The sequence below is a fragment of the Ascidiella aspersa genome, chromosome 4 (genome assembly GCF_963924565.1).
Source record: "Ascidiella aspersa chromosome 4, kaAscAspe10.2, whole genome shotgun sequence".
Taxonomy (NCBI): Eukaryota; Metazoa; Chordata; class Ascidiacea; order Phlebobranchia; family Ascidiidae; genus Ascidiella; species Ascidiella aspersa.
This window is the reverse complement of record NC_139450.1, coordinates 28,570,883-28,592,760: the sequence shown is the minus strand read 5'-3', so window position 1 is coordinate 28,592,760 and position 21,878 is coordinate 28,570,883. Positions and strand designations below refer to the sequence as shown.

The window sequence follows — 21,878 nt, the reverse complement described above, 5'->3', positions numbered from 1 at the left end:
ATTATTATCTTCCTAGTCACACTGTTACAATTTTACAATTTTTATTTGTAGTTGGTAGCGGTCTAATTTTGTTTACCTTTTGTCGTATCTTGAGCATTGTGATTAGGCGGGTTAAAAGCCACAAACTATGCATTAAAGATTTCTCGAGATACAATTGTTTATTATTTTGCGTTTTTGCGGAAAAGTTGTAAACTCTGGCACACCTTTTGCCAGCCTGGTATATGGGAAAAAAGCCCGACAAACACGCCTTGCCGAAAGATGAAGGGACAATGTTTAGAACCATGCAATCAAGAAAGACGGCCAAACAAGTCAAACACAATAGGTTTGATAAAAAAAAAACATGCGCTAATAATATTGTAGATCGAAATCAGTCCTTTCCAACCGGTTTTCAACGCTCAAAGAGATCGAGAGATTTTTCCAATTTTTTTTAATTCCATTGTTACTCAATTTGTAGGCTTCCTTATACAATGTTTTGTGTACGATTAGGGTGTCGCAAATCGTGAAGGTTTTTTAACGACATGCTTGGTTTCAATTCCGTTTTTTGTGACGTTGGAGTAAATCACTAAGCGAAAACTATACGAAGGGTGCCGCGAACTATTTATGAATACTCAAGGGTGCCGCAAGTCAAAAAATTTGCGAATCACGGGTCTAACTCAGTGATTATTAGCATTACCAATAGGCATACACGCAAGCATTCTAGACTTTAATACGCACAACCCATTTAAAATAATTTACATATAGTTTGTCGTGTGTTGAAAGTGATTGTAAAATTAACCTATTGTTGTGCCGCGAAATATTCAAGATTTTTTTAGGATGCCGCAAGTAAAAAAAATTACGAATCCCTGGTCTAAATGCTTACATTTGCGAAAGTAAAACGATCCACAGTCCTTCACAAACACGCCAAGGACGAAGTTTACAGGAACAGTAACCGCGATTGTATCTACACAAAGCAGTTTAGTAGCCTAGGTCGGCTATGTTAATCCTTCACGGCATCTATTTTATGATAACAACAGCTTAAGGCTTTCCACAGCGCGGCAGTTTGTGAAACCAAAAAAAGGAAAAACAAAAATCGGCGGGCATAAATTGTTCTTGGCGGTCTCGCTAATAGGATTACTCTCATATTTTGGAAGCGCGCTCGCGGGTGTATGTACGTAGATAAGCAACAGGCCTTTAGCGACCTAACTGGTTTAACGAACCGCACTTTACCCAAACGTTATGATCTATATACATTACGACGAAGACCGCCTGTCACACAATGCAAAACATTGAATATAGCAAAATGTATTATTTGTTGATTTAAACTTAATTTTTAAAAAATTCTTGCTGAGCCCTGCTCTTTTGAAAAAAAAGATCTATTTGTAACAGTGCAAGCTCGTTTTCCATATAAATTGGTAAAAGTTCAAAATAGAAATTAATTTTTTTTCGTATGGTTATTGGATGTGCTGTATAATAGTTTTTGATAGAAGGTATTAAATTTAGCAACATAATCCATTGTTACTGATGTGAAGTTTTTAAAGCATACATCTTTACTGGGTAAGAGCATATATTTTTTAAGGGACTCTGAGATCGAAATAAGAGACAGATCCGTTCATTTTAAGCAAGTTGTCTCTGGTTAACGCTAATAACTAATCCGCCCGATCAATCTGTCCTATAAGTTCTTAACGATCAAATGTCGAGCACCCTCGTATACGCCCGGTTGGAGTCCAAGTGCACCCAAACAAAATCGATTAAACGCCCGGCCCCTCACCGGGGTTAAACCCAACAGTGGCGAGAAGTAACCCACGCAAGTCGCCTGTCAGGCCTGCACTCAAAATCAATCCATCATCATCGGCACCATTGGAACCTCTTTATTTATCGGAGGCTACGGCCATTGCTTCAGACGATTTTGCCTTGAATACCCGGCAGCCGATCACAATGGCCCTACGTTACTTGTCGGGGAAATATTTGCTCAGGGGAGTAAAACGCTTGACCTGCGGTTATGTTATACCGCAGAGTGGCTTTTTGAGTTGCGCAACTGCTTTTTTTTTATTTTTTTATTTTAAGCATTTTGGAGAAGCACAGCCCCCGATGGTTGTTCAGAAAATTTCGTTGATTGCAGAAAAGAGTGCATGCATTTCTTGTACCGAGAAAACGTTCTTTTTTTGAAAAAAGGTGCGGATTTTGATTTTCTAAGACAGTCCAAGTTTAAAGCGAGATTTGCGTTAAGCAATTTCTAATGTTTTTTTTTACCTTTTTTTAGAAATATTGTTAATTGCAGCAACAACAATATAAATTCCTTTGGCCTAAGTCGGCCATATAGATTGGAAAACTAGATTTAACATCTTTAAATTAGATCATTTTAGTTTTTATCAAATAAGATTAGAATTAGAATATGCTAATCTATATACGGTTTTGCATGGCGTATGCTTTTCATACTGGAAACATCGCCTGAAAACATCAAAAATCACCGTTCTGACCAAAGAGTATTCATTTCAAATCCTTTGTTTCAAATGAGAAACTAAAAATATGGTTGGACAAAGTAGCATTTTTGATAACATCTGGTATAGTTTAGAATTACAATTAGCCGCATGTTGCTCTAATTCATTGACATACAAAACTAAAATAATCTTGTTGTCTAAATCGGCGAACAAATTGGTGAACATTATATGGCTTCGATAAGACGGTAGAGTCGTCGTAGCTCAGCGTTATTTGAATTCCTCGAATTGACCTTTTATTAAAAACAAACCGCAAAAAGATGAACAATAAGCGACTTTACGTCTAGCCATTCGGCCGCCAAAGGAATCACTGCCCCTCGTGCACGCGGCATAAATCAGAACCTGCCCCCGCCCCCTAATTCGGGGGCATTTCGTGCTTAGAAGGGGCAACGGGGGATTTGAGTCACCCCTAATGTACGCTCGGGCGAGCTTACGGGTTACTAATGGTTGATGTGCGCCCGAGAAACGATTATAACGGATCGTGAGCTTGCGGTGAATTGAGTGAAGACTACGCCGGGGTCTTACGGTTGACCAGCACCGAATGGGAGATCTATATAGTGGGCTTTATGATGTAAACACGACGCCCAGCTGGTATTCAAATGTTTTTCAATGCTTCTATAAATAAAAATATGAATGGGGACCGCAAATCAGGTTTGCCACACAAATTTATGGAAGAAAATTCAAGACATTCAAAGAAACTTTTTAGGTTTTTAAAGACCTAAGGTTAGATCGCTCGACGTATTTTGAACATAATTTGAAAACAAAACAGTATGAATGTCTTGGTCTACAAAATTAAAAATAGTTTTTAATTGTTTTTTCAACTGGAACTTTCTAAACACATTACTTAAGCTGCAAATCAAAAAAATTCAAAGACATTTCAACACGTAAATCCATTGAAAGACATTTAAAGACTTGAAATGTTTGGGACTTAGTGGTATTCTTGCACAAAAACCAATCACGCGTTATACTAGAAATGTTGTATTTTTGAAATCATACAAGGGGAAATTCATAAACATAACCATAATTTTTAGCCATAAAAGGATCATTTCCACTAACAGTAAACAACGTGAGACTGTCGTAAGAAATTTGGGGAACTAAAGCAAACCAGTGCAAAATGCTAAGTCAAAGATATTATATATCATCAGAGAGCAATTCGATGACGGGGGAAAATCCAGATGGGATTAAACTTCTCGCCAAAGTATCCCTTCATAAAGCTCCAAATCAAAACAAAGACCCTGGTTTAGCTACCGTGTACGCGTTTGCATATAGGTTACTCATGAGTAGGCAGCAGATCGCTTTACTGAGTAACCAACCAACCATTCGTCTTACAGTTGCACTTGAAAAAAATTCTTTAGAGATATTTCGATGATTTTGAGATAAAGCCGATGTTGAAACGTCTTCCATAGTGAAAGAGACAGACTGTGGGACTAACGACCCGCTACGGTGCGGGGTTAAGCACACATTACTCACCATCTCTGACTCAGAGTATAGTAGCCAAGCCCGGAAAGAAACCTACACAAGCTCGCCAATAATCTCTGACAAATGATTGATGCAGGTGCCGAACAAACAGAGGCGAAAAGCGCCCGAGAATAGAGTTCGAAGAATAAAATCGGGTGCCCGGTGTAATTTCATCTCTCGATTTGGCAGCCCAATAAACTTGAATGTTGGTGAAGGATAAGGCCGCTTCACGAGCAAGCTTAAAATGCAACTGACTCTGGATTTTCGTTGAACCTTTGCAGATTAAACTTAATGTGGTTACGAACATAGAGCAGTGATTCTAAAACTGTGTAAACAGCGACACACCAGTGTGCATCGGGATTTTCTCGAGTTCGCAGCTAAATTTTTCGTGTTTTTGGAAACTAACTTATTTCTATTAGGAACATGCAAGAAAGCATGCACGTTATTCATTAGATAACTGAGTACAAAACAGTATTATTTTTATTATTGAATTAACGACAATCAGGCTGCAGTCCTATGACTGAAGAATACCTTTTGTCGTCCATATACAACGCGTAACAAAACAGTTTTCGCGAACAACACGCTGATAATAGCTCAACAGTGTTCACTGGAAAGAATTGACAAATCCTACGAGAAGCTAGTAAAAAGTGATGCACAGGTTTAAATAAAGTGAGAGTATTTAGTACTACTACCGTAACGTGTAGTTACGATTATTGTATAAATGTGAAAAGTACGCCGCGAATTTCGTTATATTTTTTATTTTGGGGCGCTGTTTGAAAAAGTAAACACCACAGACATGGAGTAACAAAACGTGCTGAGTCGAACTAATATCGTCTACACACATATCATCGCCTCGGTCTTGTGGAAAGTGTCACATGACAGTGATGATAGTTCGGGCATCGGATGCGTGCTCAGCTGAGCAAAACAAACGACCATGTGTTCACGTACACTCGTTTTTCGAAGAAGAATTGGAGTTTAACTTGCTGCCAGTGGTGGTGTCACATCAGCTTTAACACACGGTTTGGCCTGTAGCAAGCGGTATATGACAACTCTACATATTATCCTGCCTGTTATGCACAAAGGTCAAACCGCCGTGTATTAAGTAAACAAATACTTTACAATGCCAAGTCAAAGCAGCATCATAGGCGCTTTACAACAACATAAATTATTTGGCTTTTTCTCTTGGTGGTGTTGCACATACCGAAGTTTAAATAGCAAGATGACAAGTGAACAAAGGCCTAAAAAATTAAATTAACGGGACTATGTGGTAAATTAATGGGACTATGTATTGCAGTGTTTCTTAATCAGGTGAATGGTTAAATAGAACTTTTGCAGGGGTGAACCAACCAAAAGGCATGAATAAGGGTGAATCGTCAGATATGAATGATAGCTTGGGAAACAACCCAAGTTATTTTGTGCTGTTATATATAGACGAGATAGTTTTATCATTTTATGAGATAAGGGTGAATGAAATCTGGAGATAGATGCCTTGGGTTAACAAAACTAAAACAGTTTAAGAAGCACTCATGTATTGCATAGGGCTGTTAATATTTTTGCCTAACAAACGGTGCAGCGTCAGTGTATACCTATATATAAACATCATTGGAACGCATTGTTTACCGAAATTGTGCATGCATAATGCTGTTGTCGGTTGAAACATCCGGAAGATGCAAGATTAACATCTCACAAATAAAGCATTAACCGCACGAGAACTGCTCGGTGCGCTCTGCCGACCAGGTCTGTTGTTTTGTTTACGTTTCCGCCAATTCGGCATTCGCGCATAAGATACAACGGCATCACCAGAAACGACTTTACATGCTTCTCCAGTTGTACAACTTTCCCGTGTGAGAAGTTCACGGTCGGCACTTCCTGGTACTATAAAGGCACCCCTGGCTCTCTCTACAGTTCAAGTCTGTTGTGGCTAGTTTCGCTGTTAAAGTTTCCGCCCGAGCATTTCCGCTATTTGAAACTTATAACAGGTGCTCAAGTTTCAAGCGTTGCTTGAAATGGGAAATGTCTCGGGGCATAAGAGGTCAACATTTCTTTCAAGTCAAACTCAAGATCACTTTTTCTTTATTTCGTTCTATTCTATATAGTGCCTTACAAAGCCCACGGAAACGGGGTAAGGGTGAAAATAGACAACAGGCCCAGTTCTACCTTGTTTTGGCCAGTCACTGCTTTCAATTTACTTGACTTTCCTTATTTATTATTGGTAAAATGACTTGACTCGACTTAAGTCATTCGAACAAATGATGGACCTAGTGTTTTAATTAAATTAAATTAACAACTAAAGGTTTTGTTTAGAAAACATTTTTTTTAATATATATATAAATTTATATGTTTGGGAATCAAAACATTGCTCAGCGTCAGAAAAGTTTACCAATTTTCACTGTTGAACAGTTTGTTTACGCCAATGACTTGACTGAAGGACTTTAACTTGAATTGACTTGTATGCGGCTAGAATTTAACTGTATACGACTAGAATTTAACCAAACACTTAAGTTAAGGCATTTGGAAACAGTGACTTAAGTGCACTGGTCATGTTGACAAAATAATTGACTCAGACTTGAAGTTTTTATCTCTCAAAAAATTGTTCGCAACCTTGGAAATGACCACTCAAACTCTGATACGTAGGTATAGGTACCGTGGATTTAGGTATTTTAAAAACATCCGTTTGTTGCCTAACTTCAATGCCGAGTACAAAGAAGTGCAATTCTCGGTGGTCCGAACCTGTAATCGCTCCCACGCCAAAACCCCGCATCGCGTCCGTCTGTATTGCGTCACAATGCTTGCGATTGTTTTCGCGGTGTCGTTAGTCCCGCGCGTAGCTTTCGCCACATCCAGGAACGGTCTCGAATTTTCCTCGGTGATATTTTCGGCTCGGTCACGCACTTTTGAGGCCAGACATAATTAGGCGTATAGAGTGGAGTGTAGCGGACCACATAAGTTAATTTTAGATTTATTCGATTCTTGTTGTAGTTCCTCTTCGGTTGTAACAAGAGATGAAGCAAAATTAGGTTCACCGTCATATGGTAAAGTCAAGTAAAAACATACAAAATCGCGTTGTTTTGGTATGTAAATGTCACCATTACCTACAGTGCTTTAGAATGACGTCATGACACGGGTGTAACAATACGATACGTCATGCGTTTACTACTAGTTGTCCTTAAGCTTGATTCCTGTGCAGTTTGGGGGGCTGCCTGTGTGCCACAGTTTGTAAACCATTGCTTTGTGTCATTTCGAAGTACGCAGTGTACGCACTAACCGATGACCGATAACAATAAAAAATTAATCAGATATACAAAGCCGCCTTTCCAAACCTCTTCTAAATGTAATATCCAAGCCCTCTCTGAAGTGCATAATGGTTTGAGAAACGATTCACAAGAATACATACAAAAGAAAATTTTGAGGTGAACTTCGATTTTATTATCAGAACTTGTTAATGTAAAGAGGGAGAGAGGGAGAATCAGTCATTAAGTAACCGTTAGCATCTTACAACAGATTTATCTTTTCTAGCAAAAGAGTCTTACTTGCATAGATGCTCTAATCGACGCCAAAGGCAGACTCTTTTGGTTGACCTTTTTTTCCACAAGACGCCCATTCGCCCAACGTTCCATCAATTCCAAGTTTAAAACACACAAGATTCTTTTGATGTATTTACTCGCAACCCTAAAGAATCCAACAAAACCAAGGACAAACGGCCATCAAAAGAACCCCGGGTCACGGCCAATTTCGCCTGTCATCGTGCGCGAACCGTTTAGTCACTTTCGTCGACGCCTCATTAAAAAGGTGCCCACAAATCGTCGTGGTTCACGGCGCTTCTAATGGCAAAGCCGTGTAGCAAATTATCCGGCGTGTCCCATTCTGGTGCACTTTGATTATGTTGTGGGTGCAAATGAGGTGTACAGATGAGTATGGGCCGTTACCATGCCTTTGACTTTTATCAAAGGCAAGGTTGATTTGTGTCTGGGATTTGCTGATTTCTACGCTTCAATATGTCCCGGCTTGTCTTGCGTCTGCTTTTTGGTCTAGGGACACAGACTGTTGAGTTACTCGGTTGTTAGCTTACAGATGTCGGGATTAGCGGACAGCAGAAGGCGTTGGCGAAACGTATGCGGAACAGAGGTGTGCTATACAGTTGCAATAGTTGCAGGGTAAAAAGCGGTTAATGAAGCCTAGACCGCAATCTGTTGCAATGCTCAACTTGAAATTGTGATTATTAAAACGTATTTCGGAAAATAATACACTGGCTTTAATAGCAATTTTCCTACAAATAAATAAGTCGAAACACGAGGCCAAAACTTGGAAAAAATAAATCATGTCAATTTTATAGAAAGATTCATCTTTTTTGTTGTTGGTAGAAGTTTGCAGTAAAAATAGATTGCAGCTTGCTAGGATTGGGTTATTTACAATTAACGTTAACTTGCTTTTTGTTTTGTTTTGTGTTTGCTTTGCAAAATATTGGTCAAAATGGAACGTGTTCACTGTACACTCTTATTAAAGGTTTAAAATTATTTTGAAATACCCCTGCTTAGACTTCAAAGTGTTTGAATGGCTATGACTGGGGTTCAAGCTATTTATAACTGACGTTTTTTTAAACAAACTTGGGCTTGCAAATCGAGCCCTCGAAAGGAATCGCTTGCAGAAAATGCAACGGCGGTAACGGTCAAGTGCAAAAGGTTGAGTTTTTAAGGGGAGTCACGCCAGCAACACACGAGCAATGCGGCTCTGCAAACTGCCGTGGGAAAATTTCTCGGCTCGACGCCACTGAAAGACACTATAGCTGCGAACGTCAACAGTTCCACCGCATTTTACCGCCGAGTCGCTTTTTGTTTGAAAAACACTGAGACCGAACGCTTTTAGCGCTGAGCGATATTGCAGGTTTTATTGCTGATTCTTTTTGGGGGAAGGGGGCTAACATCGATAGAATTAAGATCTCCGGTTAGGATAGGACTTTGTTTTGTCTTCGTTTATAACTGGCTATATGTAACGTCATGTTTAACCTAACTTTTGGTCATGCTTATATTTCCTATAGACAGAAGGATTTATTACATTTGCAGAAATGTTAGAAGGATTCGATTGCGATTCGGTTAGGTGAATTAATCCTACGCAGAAGTTAAATACTTTAATTTTGCTGCACTTTTCAAACAATTTATAAGTTGATTTGACTGTCGAGACCTGCATAGAAGGATCGACGCTTCAATAAATATTGTACAGACCACACCTGGTGCGTGTATATAACCAGTGGTTTTTAAATATTTTGTTTTAATGTAACAAGTGGCCTTTTGGTTTAACTTTCCCAGACAACCTTAAAACGCTTCGAAGACCCATGGGGGGGGGGGGGGCTTCCGTCTGGCAACCGCTGCTCTGCAGTAGAAGATTGGATTATAAAACTTCAAAGAACCGCAGCATCCACAAAAAGCTTAGCATTCAAACACCTTCCAACCAACCCGATAACACTCTACCGAAATATGCACAGAGGAAAGACAGTAGTGTAGCCAGGGCTGCGGAATCGGTTTAAAATAACCCGACTCCGACTCCGGCCAAATGTGTGTATTCGGTTTGGCTCCGACTTTACAGCCTATATTTCACCTATTTACGTAACTAAATTAAGATGAATAAACAGCAATATATACTCATAGGGGCGTCATGTAATTCATCCACCGACAATACACGATTAGGAAATATTCCACCGTATGCTAGTCCACCTTTATAGTTAACAGTTTGCGATCTTTGTTTCTAAATTTAGTACAACACATCGAACTCGGGGACTCGGGTAGTCTTACGCAGCATGGCAGAATGCTGGCGACTTGGCGACTATGTCGTCCTAAAAATCAGCCAAAAAACCGAAAAAATTGGTTCCAAATAGTATTTAAAAATAATTTAATTTTTAATATTTAAACCTTCTATTTGGATCACTATTTTTTTTCGTGCTAATTGCCTTGCTTATCGCTAACATGGCGCGGTTTATACGTTTGTTAGGCGAACACAGAAGTTAACTTTAGAGACGAGCCTAAAAAACGAAAAATTCGTGCCGAAATGCTTGTCATCAGAAGGCTGGCAAGATTCTTCCAGCAGCCTGGTCTTATAATAGTCATACGTGGTCTTACTCAAGTCCCGAGTTCGACATCCCTGGGTGCTGCATGATCGTTTTGCTTACTTTTTATTCCTTTTGTGGTGACGGTGGTTGTCACGACGTTGCTGTTTCTCCCGTTATTCACTGCGCTGAGGCTGATCCGGTAGGTGGTGCCAGGCTGCAGTTCGTTGACGATCACGTGACGTGTTCTGGGGCGAGACGTCGTCGCCTCCAAGAAGTAATCGCCATCCACCTCTTGTATGGTCACGTGCGTGCCCGTCATTCGCCTGTTTGTTTAAATATCGTTAGCAGTTAGCACAAGTGAGTCTGCGATGGCTTTCGGTGTACTAATGATACGTAAGCCGTAATCGTTGGTCAAAAAGGAACCTCAGGGGGGCTAGGTCACAGTTGTTAACACACATATGTCATATGTGTGTGCATCTTACAGTTAGCACAAGGGGTGTTTTACAATATTGGTTTGAAGCCGATATCGATTCCATGTGGTAGTTATGGGACTCGCCTGTTACTAGGGTGCATGGGCTCCGAGCGTGAATGTGCTGAGCGTTTTAAGAAGCTCTGTATTTCTGACAAAGCGTCAAAACGTCCCCCCCCCCCGCGGAATTTGACCAAGTTACGCGCTCAATTAGTGTGTGAAATTAAACCCTGTGGCACAGTTTTAATTCACCTGTCCTAAAGCGCTCACAACTTTCCTGGATTACCACGAGGCAACGAAACCCCAAAACTTCATCTTTTATTAAACGTAAATGAAATTTTGCTGATTTAATGTTACGTTTTGCCCATTTTAATGAAATGTTTTTAACTTAACGGCGCTGTAAGAACGTTACACTTATGTTAAATGTTTTTTTCTGTCAACATGTTCAAAACCGCAAAGGCTGGTATCTAGGAGCCGTCACATTTTTTTACGTGATTAAAATTATTTTTGCACCACCCTGGCCTGAGGATTTATTAGTTAAAAAACAAATCATGGAACGGACAGTTCACACTAACGATTAAAAATAATGAAATTGGACGACATCTATCGTCAGCCCAAATCAGAGCTCACTACGTCTCGCGGGCCGGGTGTTGCCTATTACATATTAATTCTTTCTGCGGCCTATTGCCATAATGAAGATACAATGCGGATAAAACATGTTAAATGTCTAGATTTGAATAATTCTAAACTGGACGACAATTTCATAAAGCTTACCACCATTTCTGATATAAATCATGTCAATAAAGTTGTACACATGATTTTATATTCTGTCCGCGACTGTCAATATTTACAGTTAATCCCTTTTCGAAAAAATCTCGGTGACCACCGACTTAAACAACTAGAAAGCTAATAAAAAAGAACTTTTGCCAACCCGTAACGTTGCGCTCTACAAGAGTTGCAAGTGATAACATAATCCCTAAATACCAAAGGTGTTTCTCCAGGTGTCAACCACACCAGAGTTCGCTACGTACACGCGTGATTGACGTGACCCGAAGACCGGCATGTCGTTTTCTACGTAAACGTGTTTCCGGGGGATTTATGGTGGGCTAGAAATGTAGAGAGGGCCCTCCCAAGGTGGAAATTAAGCCAATTCCACTATCATGCCTTTTATAAACAAAGGAAATCTGGGATCACGTAACAATGCCTGTGGTGAACACGTCAAAGTCCTTATACATATTGAAAGTCCTTCTACATATACTTTGCACATCGGGTGTTTTCAACAAGGCTTACTAAAATGAAATATTTTTTAAGGAATTTTTATGTGGACAAGAAAAAGGTCAAAAAGCGTCCAGCGGTGAGATTCGAACTCACGACCTTGTTCGTGGAGCTCTCCTTTCACAAAGTATAAGCTACAAAGGCTGAGTATATAGTTAAAGTAGTGCAGGACTTCTTTGGTTTTCAGATTTTACAGGAGTTTTCATCGGAATGCTGGCGTCACCACGAAATTACTTCTCGAAGAAAAGATGTAAAAAATTAACCAACTCACTGTCTTGGTAAAGTCCATCGCACACGAAACCTGGTTTTGGTTATTGCGTCCACTTTTAACTTGTTGGGAGGCTCCAAGTCTGAAAAACACACACACACAAAAGAAAAGGTTAAATTTCGGCCCAAAAAAAGATATTTAATACGAGTTTAAAGGTTAATTCAAAATTGGTCGACATACAACTTAAACGAACTGCGGTCAAAGAGAAGATTCTCTGATTATCGTGTTCATTGCGCTTTATGTGACGCAAAACATCTCTGGAAAGCGTATACCCAGCGTCAAAACTAGGATAGTCCGATAATATCGGATCGGAGCCGATGACCGATACAAAGTCCTAATATCGGCACTTGTGCGACAATAAGTTGATATCGGTGCATAAACGATACCAAATTTATTAGTGTATTTTAGTTACGATTTGCATTCAAACGCAGCGTTTTATCCTTTTGGGAATTTTTTTTAAGAAAATAGTTAGTCAACAGTTGAAATGAACTTTACTGCAAGAAGTTAATTTTGACTTTAAAATATTATATTTTCGCGTTTTGATTTTATGATTTTGTGTTTTTGGTCATTGTGATGACGTCATTTGGCAGAGGACCGCGGAACCGTATTTTTCGACTAAAATAACACGTAAAAAACACCAGGTAATATAGGAATACAATACACAGTATCAGATAACCCTAGACAAGGCCAAACTAAGAGTAGGCGAAAAAAACACCAGTGACGAACCGCTGTGATGACTGATCAATCGACAGCAAACATTACGGTTCGCTGCGCAGAGTGCTTGATGGATGAAAGGCAATGGCATAATCAAAACGACGCACAGGGCCATACCTAAACCTCAGAACATGACAGTTTCGATAAAAAAAACAGTTCTTTTTTAAGCATTGTGGTATAAATTTGATTTATTGATGGGTCAATTAAATTGACCTCTTCGGAAGAAATCATCTACCCGCTGTTTTTTTACAATTGCAAATCATATTGCCAGCTGATTTAATAGCTAATGGACATTTGAAAGACGCTGTTCATATTAGCTTTAGAGCATTGGCTGCTACGGAGAAAACCATTCAAAATATTAGGTTTGAAAAAAATGACCAAGTGTGCAAAACAGAGCGCTGTATTTCCGAATACCCAATCATGTTTCCGAGCGCTTTTCGCCACCTTGTTTACCAGTAAGCAGTACAGTGTACAGAAACACAAAAGTAACGAAATTAGCGGGAGAAAACTGCCTTTGAAATGTTGACGGTCCCTTTGGAAAAGTTTGCGGGCGGGTTGTGGTGTTTTTGAGGCCGAGTTCTTCGCGGTAATATTCACTCGGCGGTTTTTCTCGAGTGGAGAGTGAAAACAAATTAAGCGAGCTCACGCGCAACAAACAGAGTGTTTTAATTTGTTTTGGGAAAAAACTGTTTGGATTTGTATAGTATTTTGTATGTACCAGGGTATAGATGGGCTTCGAGTCGGCCAATTCACACAATTGCCTGGGTGTGAAGCTTTTCTAATAGAAATCTTTTGGTGATGTTAACTCTTTACAAATAAATTTTGTAATTTAGTTGAATGTACTAAAGCAGCGGTTCTCAACCGTACATGTACCCCTTGGTGGTATGAAACACCAAAGCAGGGGTACGACAAGCAATGTGAAATTATGCGTTATTAAGGCATATTTGTGAAGCATGCGTAATTTACGAAAAGCAACAACAAAAAAGCCTTTGGTAAATTGACTGATTGTTTGTGTGTTGTGAATATTGTTGAACTTACAAGACTGCTGTTAATGCATGCATTCAACACTTGAGTTATAAATACCCTGAGTTCAATCCCTATTATTACAATTTTATTTATTTTGCATCCATTTATGTTATTCAACACGAAATCGGTGCAAAAGACAGATATGGCCATACAGACAATACATGTAGCTGTTTACCAGTAGCGGTCGCACCGGATGTTATTGTTTGGGCAAACGCTAATTCCATTATTTCTACGGCCAATGTCAAAATTAAGTTAAGCCCATTGTTTTGTGACGTGCTTGCTCCAAACTAACAAGCTCAAGTATAACGCAAAGCGAACAATGGTGCTTTCTGTTGCAGACCTCAAATGTGGTTACTTGGGATGAGTGATGGACGTTTTATTCACGCCAAAAGTCGGAGTAAGATTGGGGATATTCTGTGTTTATAAATATTTGCAGCGTCACAACTGCTTAAGGTAGGGCTAGGAATGCTGCAACTAAATCGCCTTTGCCATCTTGTACAACTTTTTTGTTTGCAACAAAATTAGAAAAAAAATCAAAAAAATCGTAATTCTTAAAACGAAGCCGGTAACTCCTTTTAATTCTAAACAAACGAGAAGTTTGTCTCAAACTGGTGTATTTAAACATTCTTCGTAAAATGCAGCAACATCAAGATATAACAAACGGATAAAGTCAAAAATTTAGTCAAACCACAATGTTAATCGCTCGCCCACGCAAGGATTTTGCAAAACCCAAGTGGTTGTTAATTGTTAACCCCTCATGTATAAGTAGCGACATGTTGACTAATCTTGTGGCCTTTTAAAGAGTACCGCGATAAACCCTTATCAACGTTGCGCCACAAAGCAAAGCTACTTTTAAACCTTTTTTAAACCAAAGAATAGATAAATTATTTATCTAAGTTGGCTACATTGGGGTGATAAGCAAGCTAATTTAAAGCCAAGTGACAATTTTTTCATGCAAACGACAGGAACCATAACTATTGTATTTTTGCATCTGCGTTCACATTTTGTGATGCCAAGTTGGGTTTGTTCGAGTATACTGTAGTTTACCTTCCATAATTAGGTTTAAACTTTAAACTGGAGATGATTAGATGCCAAATTAACACAAAAAAGTAAATTACTATTGAAAGGTGAATAGGCTTTTTTAACGTTAAAGTGAATTAGGCCTTAAAACCCGGACAACAATATTTAACATATATACTTTGTTTATTTTTTCCGTAGCATTAACGTTATTTTGGTATTGCAAATCTTGCCAAAATAACGGGTATCGGTATTGGAATAACATACACATATCCCGCAAAAATCTTTGACATTTAAAAACTAGTGTTCTTTTCCTGTTAAATGTATCACAACACAAAAAGTAGCCCTACACATAGAATAGGATGACTATAGGGCTCACCAAAGCATAAGACAGTTATATAATCCGCCGCAAATATGCATCGATATACAAAACAAAATACTTTTCAGTCAAATCCAGCGACGTGAAACCAAACATTTCCGCGTGAATACTTTTAAATCAGCGCAATTACGCAAGTCGGACATTTTCCTTAGAGGTTGACACGTATATTGCTTTTTGCGGGTCACATCCCAATCTTGACAACAAAAGTTTAGGCATTCGTGCCGCAAAACTGCATATAAACAAGATCCAAAACCTTTCTGGATGTTATGCATTTTTCGGCGCTGGTCTAGAATCCGACCACACATCTATTCGTTCAACGCATATTGTTTGGGTTAGTTCGGGTGAGTCCAGTACTATTAATATTATATTTATTGTCCCATATTTATTTCTTCTTTGTAATTTGAATTTTTTTAACAACTGGTTTTGTTACTGTAAAAAAATGTGGTAGGATTGTAGACAAGCGCCCATTTTTCTTCCTTTTTATATTTTTAGGAAGGGAATTTCGAAAAACAAAACATAACAAGTTAATTATAAAGAAGGTAATCCGCAAATTATTTATTCTGTACCGAGGTTTCGATAACCTATCCAGGTAATCTTCATCAGGGCATTCTGGATGTTTATACAAGTTTATATGCCCTGATGAAGATTACCTGGATAGGTTATCGAAACGTCGGTACAGAATAAATAATTTGCGGAAGAACCTTCTTTATAATTAATATAATGCCTGGCAGCAACAGTATATTCATAAACAAGTTACTTCAAGTGCCCCGGATATACGCTGCATTTGCGAAATTCACACTGAACGTGGTTGAGGTTGGGTGCTTCGTATTGAACAGAGTTTTTGCCATTTTTAACTTTTTGTATGGGGTTGTATGATCTCAACAATGAGATATTGGTAGAAACTGAAGTAAGTTTGTTTGAAGGGGTAACCTTTCAGGCAGTTGAGTGGTTACAGTGGTCACATCAACATTGATGAAGTCAGCAAAAAATATTTTCTTGTTTCACTCCTTGTATTAAAGCCCTTACAGAAGTAGGTATCATTTTGAACCGTTCAAAATGCTACCTACTACTGTATGGGCTTAGATATCCTTATTACGTCTTACTGCAACCTTGCGGTGATTAGGCCTCATATAGGGGGTCTTTAGGGTTACTAAAGCCGAGATTCGGCTGCAAAGCAAAGAATCCCCCGTTCCGTGAAGTGAAGGCAGAACTGTGCAGCTTTGGGTTTCTATGGTTTGTTCGTTGTTTGATTAGACTAGCTACGACACACATGACCAATCACTGCGCTGTCATTTTAACGATGCCGGGTTTAATGGCGATAAGGGCGTATTCAGGGGAGGGGGGCATCAGGCCAGGATTCTTCCTAAGTATTTTTTAACAGCTTTTACTATAAAAATACCAAAAAAATATTTCTATATATTTTTACAAACTTTTTGTAAGTTTTAAGGAATCTATTTGCAATTTTTGTAAATTAAACACTAAATGCTATTATTTCGAGCAATATGCGAATCTCTTGTATGTGCCAAATGAAAAGTTTTGCCAATTTAAACTAAATAAACGAATATTTTTTTATTATACTGGATTTAGCTTCAATTTGCGCATGAGTTTGCTCGAGAACAACTAGTGTTTTTTAGGTGGTTTAATTGTTTTAAGACGTCATGCCATGACGTAACTTTAAGACGTCATTCCTAAAAAAATTATTGCTTCCCAAATCAAATCCTGGATCTTCCCCTGAATGGGGCCCCGTGTAATTGCTACCGTATTGTACACACAAATTCGCACGTCTGTACAGGCTATAAACACTTTATTGCTGCCACCTTCAAGGGGTTTACACGCTTGCCATAAAACGATAGGTTGCACGAATTGCACTTTGATGAGCAACTGTAAAAATTCCAATGACTCCGAACGCATAAACAGGTTCAAAGAGCTGTTCATACGTAATGTGCCTTTGAACGGTTTTCCCGCTACAATTTTAACTATTTGGTTTCTTTTTGACGCACAATTGATTCGGTTTGGCACCACTTTAAAAAGAGGAAATACTTCTTGTTTTACAAATCCACTATTTTGGTGACGTTTGAAAACCCTGAAAAGTTCTTTCTTTGTAAAGAAAGGATCTGACTGGGAGGTAAAGCAACGACCATTTTTAGAACAAAGTGTTGGATCACGTCAAGGGCTTAATACAAATTCCCTGGGCCGCTTTTGCTCTTAAATGACCCGTGCCGTGGACATGAAAATGCACCACACAGAACTAAGGGTAAAGTTCAGTTATTTTTGTGCGAAAAAAAGTTTAGTTACTTTGGGTGCGAAAATTGGCATAGAAAAAAATTTACAATAAATTTGCAACATCAATCGGAAAACGTTAACCTAAAGAGCTTTGAAAAACGTGAATTTTGTTCAAGTTATACAATATATTCACAACATTACAATCCTAAAACTGTGAACTTAAAAGGTTAGAGGCTGTTTACCAACCGACAAAATTTCTAGTCAAAAGCACACTTTGGCCACTCGAAAAAATGTATAGTATTAAGTGAGGTGCTTGGCGATTCGACTCAGCGAAAGTACATTCAGTCAAGGCAGCGGAACGCAGCCCGTGTTAATCCCGGTTAAATCCGGCGGCAGACATTAGCGTCACAGCAGCGCTGACGCGTCGGACGACCACTAAGCGGAACCGCGTCCTCCGTTGGTGCGGAAAATAGAAGATAAGCGGCGATTTGCGGCAGTCGTTGGAAATCAAAGGGCCGTGTTTTTGAGCTGTTTGAACCACGAGTGGTATAAGCGAACGTGATGCAACCAGGTCTCGCAAAACTATGGCAAAAATTGAGAGATCCAAGGCGTTATGGTCATACGAAGACGAGCAAAACTGAACATAAAGTGGAGACCTTCAGTTAACATTTCGATAACGCGGTTTTCGCCTACTCAAGAAAGTAACCGATAAGTGATAGTTGTGATCGGTTTATAACAATTGGTGTTTTTGTTTTAGTAACACAAATAATCTATAGCAGGGTTTCTCGCACTTTATTATGTGGCGGACCCCTCTTTAGCTTTTTTTTCTTTTTTTTCTACCATGACTTTTCAAAACAATCCATTTTAACCGGACGGTATAAATCCTCGGTGATTCAAATTACGACAAATACAAAATCACTTATTGTATACTAAAGTTGCCAAATGATTTATTATAATTATAATTCATTGAGATAGAAGTTCTTCGGTTAATAACACATTTTATTAGTCAGTAACGATTAAAGACGTTAATCAGAAGAAAGCCATTGTCCTACATACACAAAATTTCCGAAAAGGTCAACTGACTGTCATTAGCGATATTTTTACCGGGTCCCCTGGGGTTGCGGAGTGGGTTAAAAATAACCAGAGTCCGACTCCGGCCAAAAATATAAAACCGAGTCCGACCTCGGCTAAATGTGCGATTTCGTCGAGTCACGAGACCGGCTCGACTTTACAGCCTGCATTTCAACCTTTTACGTAACTATAAATAAGGTTGCTTTGTGAACACTTTGCGGCCTTTCCAGTTTCACAATTTGGTACTGCGCATGCCTTAGGTTGTCTTACTTGCAGTCCGACTCATCCCGGTCCCCTGTGGACATGACGAAAAATATTGTAAAATTCACGCGGTATCAGATAACAAAGCTCCCAAATTAGACGTGACTCACCTTTTTAATAAAACTAAACGAGTAACCAACCCTAAACGACTGTTACAGATTTCGCCCACATCATAACAACATTGCCACACAACCACGGGCCTATGGGCATCCATACTATGAGTCAGGGCCTTACAGCATTGGATAAAAGCGGCTTACGACATCTATCCCCTTTGACTTTTATCGCTTAGATTTGTAATCCCCCAGGGAGTCTATTGCGCTTACGAGTTCGGCGATCTGCTGATGGGAAAACATTGAGTTTGACGAGAGCTCGTGTGTTCGACACTGGGCAATTAAGTTTTGGCACCCGGGGTAGTCTGTGCCGTTATATCCGCAGGGAAATGCCTTCGTCACCTCGGCGCCCTTTTGAATGTAAGTAAAGCGATTAACTGTGCTGCTTGTAAAGTGGTTGTGTTGGGTTTTCGCGATTATACTTAAAGCGAAAGACGGCATTGGTGTTTGTTTGCATTGGAAACAAACAGTTTTTGTTTTAAGGTTTGGTTTGGGTGACTGCTAAGTAGTTTTAAGAGACCGCAAGTGTTTCATTTAAATACCAAAAAGTTGCAAGTCCAAAATTTGGGAAACCGCTGGGGAAAAAACACCTTAAAAAAACACTGGAAACAAACATCCGAGCTTGTTTACGATAAAGAAATGGAGAAAGGGTTTTAGACACAAAACCAACACTTCCGTAAACGGCAAAAGTTTAAAAAAGTAATTAATAAGGTTAAATAACACAAATAAGTAAGTCGAACCATCGGTGTGCGAAACTTGATGAACCAAAAAATTCCTAAAATTTTTACCCAATTTTTTTAGAAATCTTTTCCATGACACCCAGACAATAAAACATATAAAAATGTCGTTACAAATAATTTAGGAAAAAAATTACTTTCATGCAATACCGCCAACAATGGTGATATTGCACGTAGTAATGGCTTTTAAAAGTTGACGTATATTAAAATCTCTTCAGAATATATCAGACTTATCCCAAAGCAAGAAGTAAAAAAATAAACACAATAATTCAAATCAAGTTTTTTTTTCATTACCGTCTGAAAAAGCTTTCGCGCACAAATTACAAAATTCCAGACGAGACAATACCAGCCACAACAATATAAGCTTTATAAACATTTATGTAATGGGAGCGCGTTATAGACTGAGACACCGCAGAGCGACGAAAGATTCAATTGTTGTTGCCAAAAATATGCAGCCAAAACCGCAGGAAACCCGCCGTATTTATCGCATCGAATCAAGAAGTGTCTTCGATTTTCCGAAAGATTTTCGCACGTCGATCACGATTCCCAGGCCGGGCGGGAGTCATTATACTCGCGAGAGTTAAAGACACGGCGACCGCAGTTTGCTAAACTCGGCATCTTACGAAGCGGACCGTCGACGACACGAATACGAGATGGATTACGACTGGTTTCCACGAGATGTGAAGAACTTACTTACTTACTACTATGATGATGCCCGGTGAAGGAGCTATACTTGGAAAGCGAACCCCCTGGGTTTCGAGCGCAAGACGCGATGCGGCCGAAATCGCAATAACGACAAATTGAATTACATATAGTTTTATTGTTTTTTAATTATGTTGAAGGTCGTTTTGATAAACTGTAACTGACGAAAGGATGGGAAACCAATCTGTTTACTTAATTGTCAAACCTTATTTAGGAATTTAATCTTTTTTCGCATACTTATACTGCCTGTTTTTAAATTAACAATTTTGAAACAAATTTCTTAACACGTGGCATATTTCAACGAAGCACTGAAATCTGAATGACAGAAAACACCTGAAAATGTGGTTAGGAGTTCTTGCTCCGAAGCGCTAAAGCCTGACGAATGCCCTTGCTTCTGAAACTGCCGGAACTTTGCAAATGACCCCGAACGAGATTACCCTTCCGTAAATAGGTGTATGTACATAAGCCAAGGTAATTCAGTGCGATATTTACTATGCACATAAGTGGGTGGTCGAATGACTAAATCAACCATCCGATAAGGGTAGTCAAGTGTATTGGTTCTTCTTAATTAGGAATACAGAACTATAGCTTTTCTATTGCATACGAAAGCGTTCAGCTGGCACAATAATATAAGTCTTACGAATTTAAATTAAAAAGAGGTATAGGCCTACGCACACATATAGGAAGCCAAAAAGTATAAAGGGTTGCCTAATCAAGAAATATCATAAATTATACAGAAATCCCGAAGAAAAACTCAATAGCAACTATAAAATGACGCACTCAATTATACAGACAAAAGCGATTTTCACACGCTTTTCAGTAAATATTATTATAGAGCTTACGTCAACCCGTTAGCTTTGGGCCTCCGTTGAATATATTTGCAGGCCTATTCGGGACGGGCCACAGTGCCACCGCCCACCAGGGATAAAAAAGCGTCCGATTTTGAAACGGGACGAATTTGTACGCGCGGGAATCGGCGAAATGCGGAAACGGCGGCTGATGGTGGCTGGCCACTTTCCAGGCCTTGTACTGTACAGCGCCGCGAGGCTCTGTATGCCTCAGAACAATGCCGCTGCCTTATCTGCCGCAAAAATCGCATCTTCTTTGAGTCCCGGCGTCCCGTTTTTACCGCAGATTTCACGCGAGAGTTCGAACTTTTACCGTCCTATGCGCCGCGGGCCTTTTGCGCCAAAGATTGCCAACAATCGTATATAGCCTTTGCTTACACCCATAACTTTGCTTGCAGCAAGGCGTGGTATAATTGCAAGGTTGCAGCCGTTTTCGCTTAACGTAGCAGAATTGTTTCTTTTCTTTGACCTTTTAGGCCAGGGGTTGATAACGTTTGTTTTACCGCGGACCCCTATTTAATTTGTTTATTTTTTTTATTTATTTTTTTCACTCGTGTACCACGGTAGGCAAGAAATTGTTAGAGATGAAGTCATAAATTTACAATCACCTTACAAATAGAGTTCAGAAATCCGCTGATTTCGGTCCAAAAATGTGAACGTGAAATGGAGGCTAAACACATTGAATGTAAAACAGTTTTATTTTTTATTAAACTATTTTCGTTGAAAATTGAACACTTCTTAAATATACACTAGCAATTCAATTAGGCCTTTATTGACCCTCTAAACATTATTCACGGACCCCCAGT

General features: G+C 39.2%; 1 protein-coding gene across 1 annotated transcript in view; it reads right to left on the bottom strand.

The window, feature by feature from the left end:
- LOC146157324 (complement receptor type 2-like) overlaps positions 1-21,878 on the bottom strand; it is a 79,745-nt gene that overhangs the window by 49,186 nt on the left and 8,681 nt on the right. Inside the window, exons 2-3 of the mRNA XM_083388172.1 lie at positions 11,988-12,066; positions 10,093-10,295 (exon numbers count right to left, since the gene is read on the bottom strand). Coding sequence (XP_083244298.1) covers positions 10,093-10,295; positions 11,988-12,066 — 282 coding nt within the window. The remainder of the gene's footprint in view (positions 1-10,092; positions 10,296-11,987; positions 12,067-21,878) is intronic.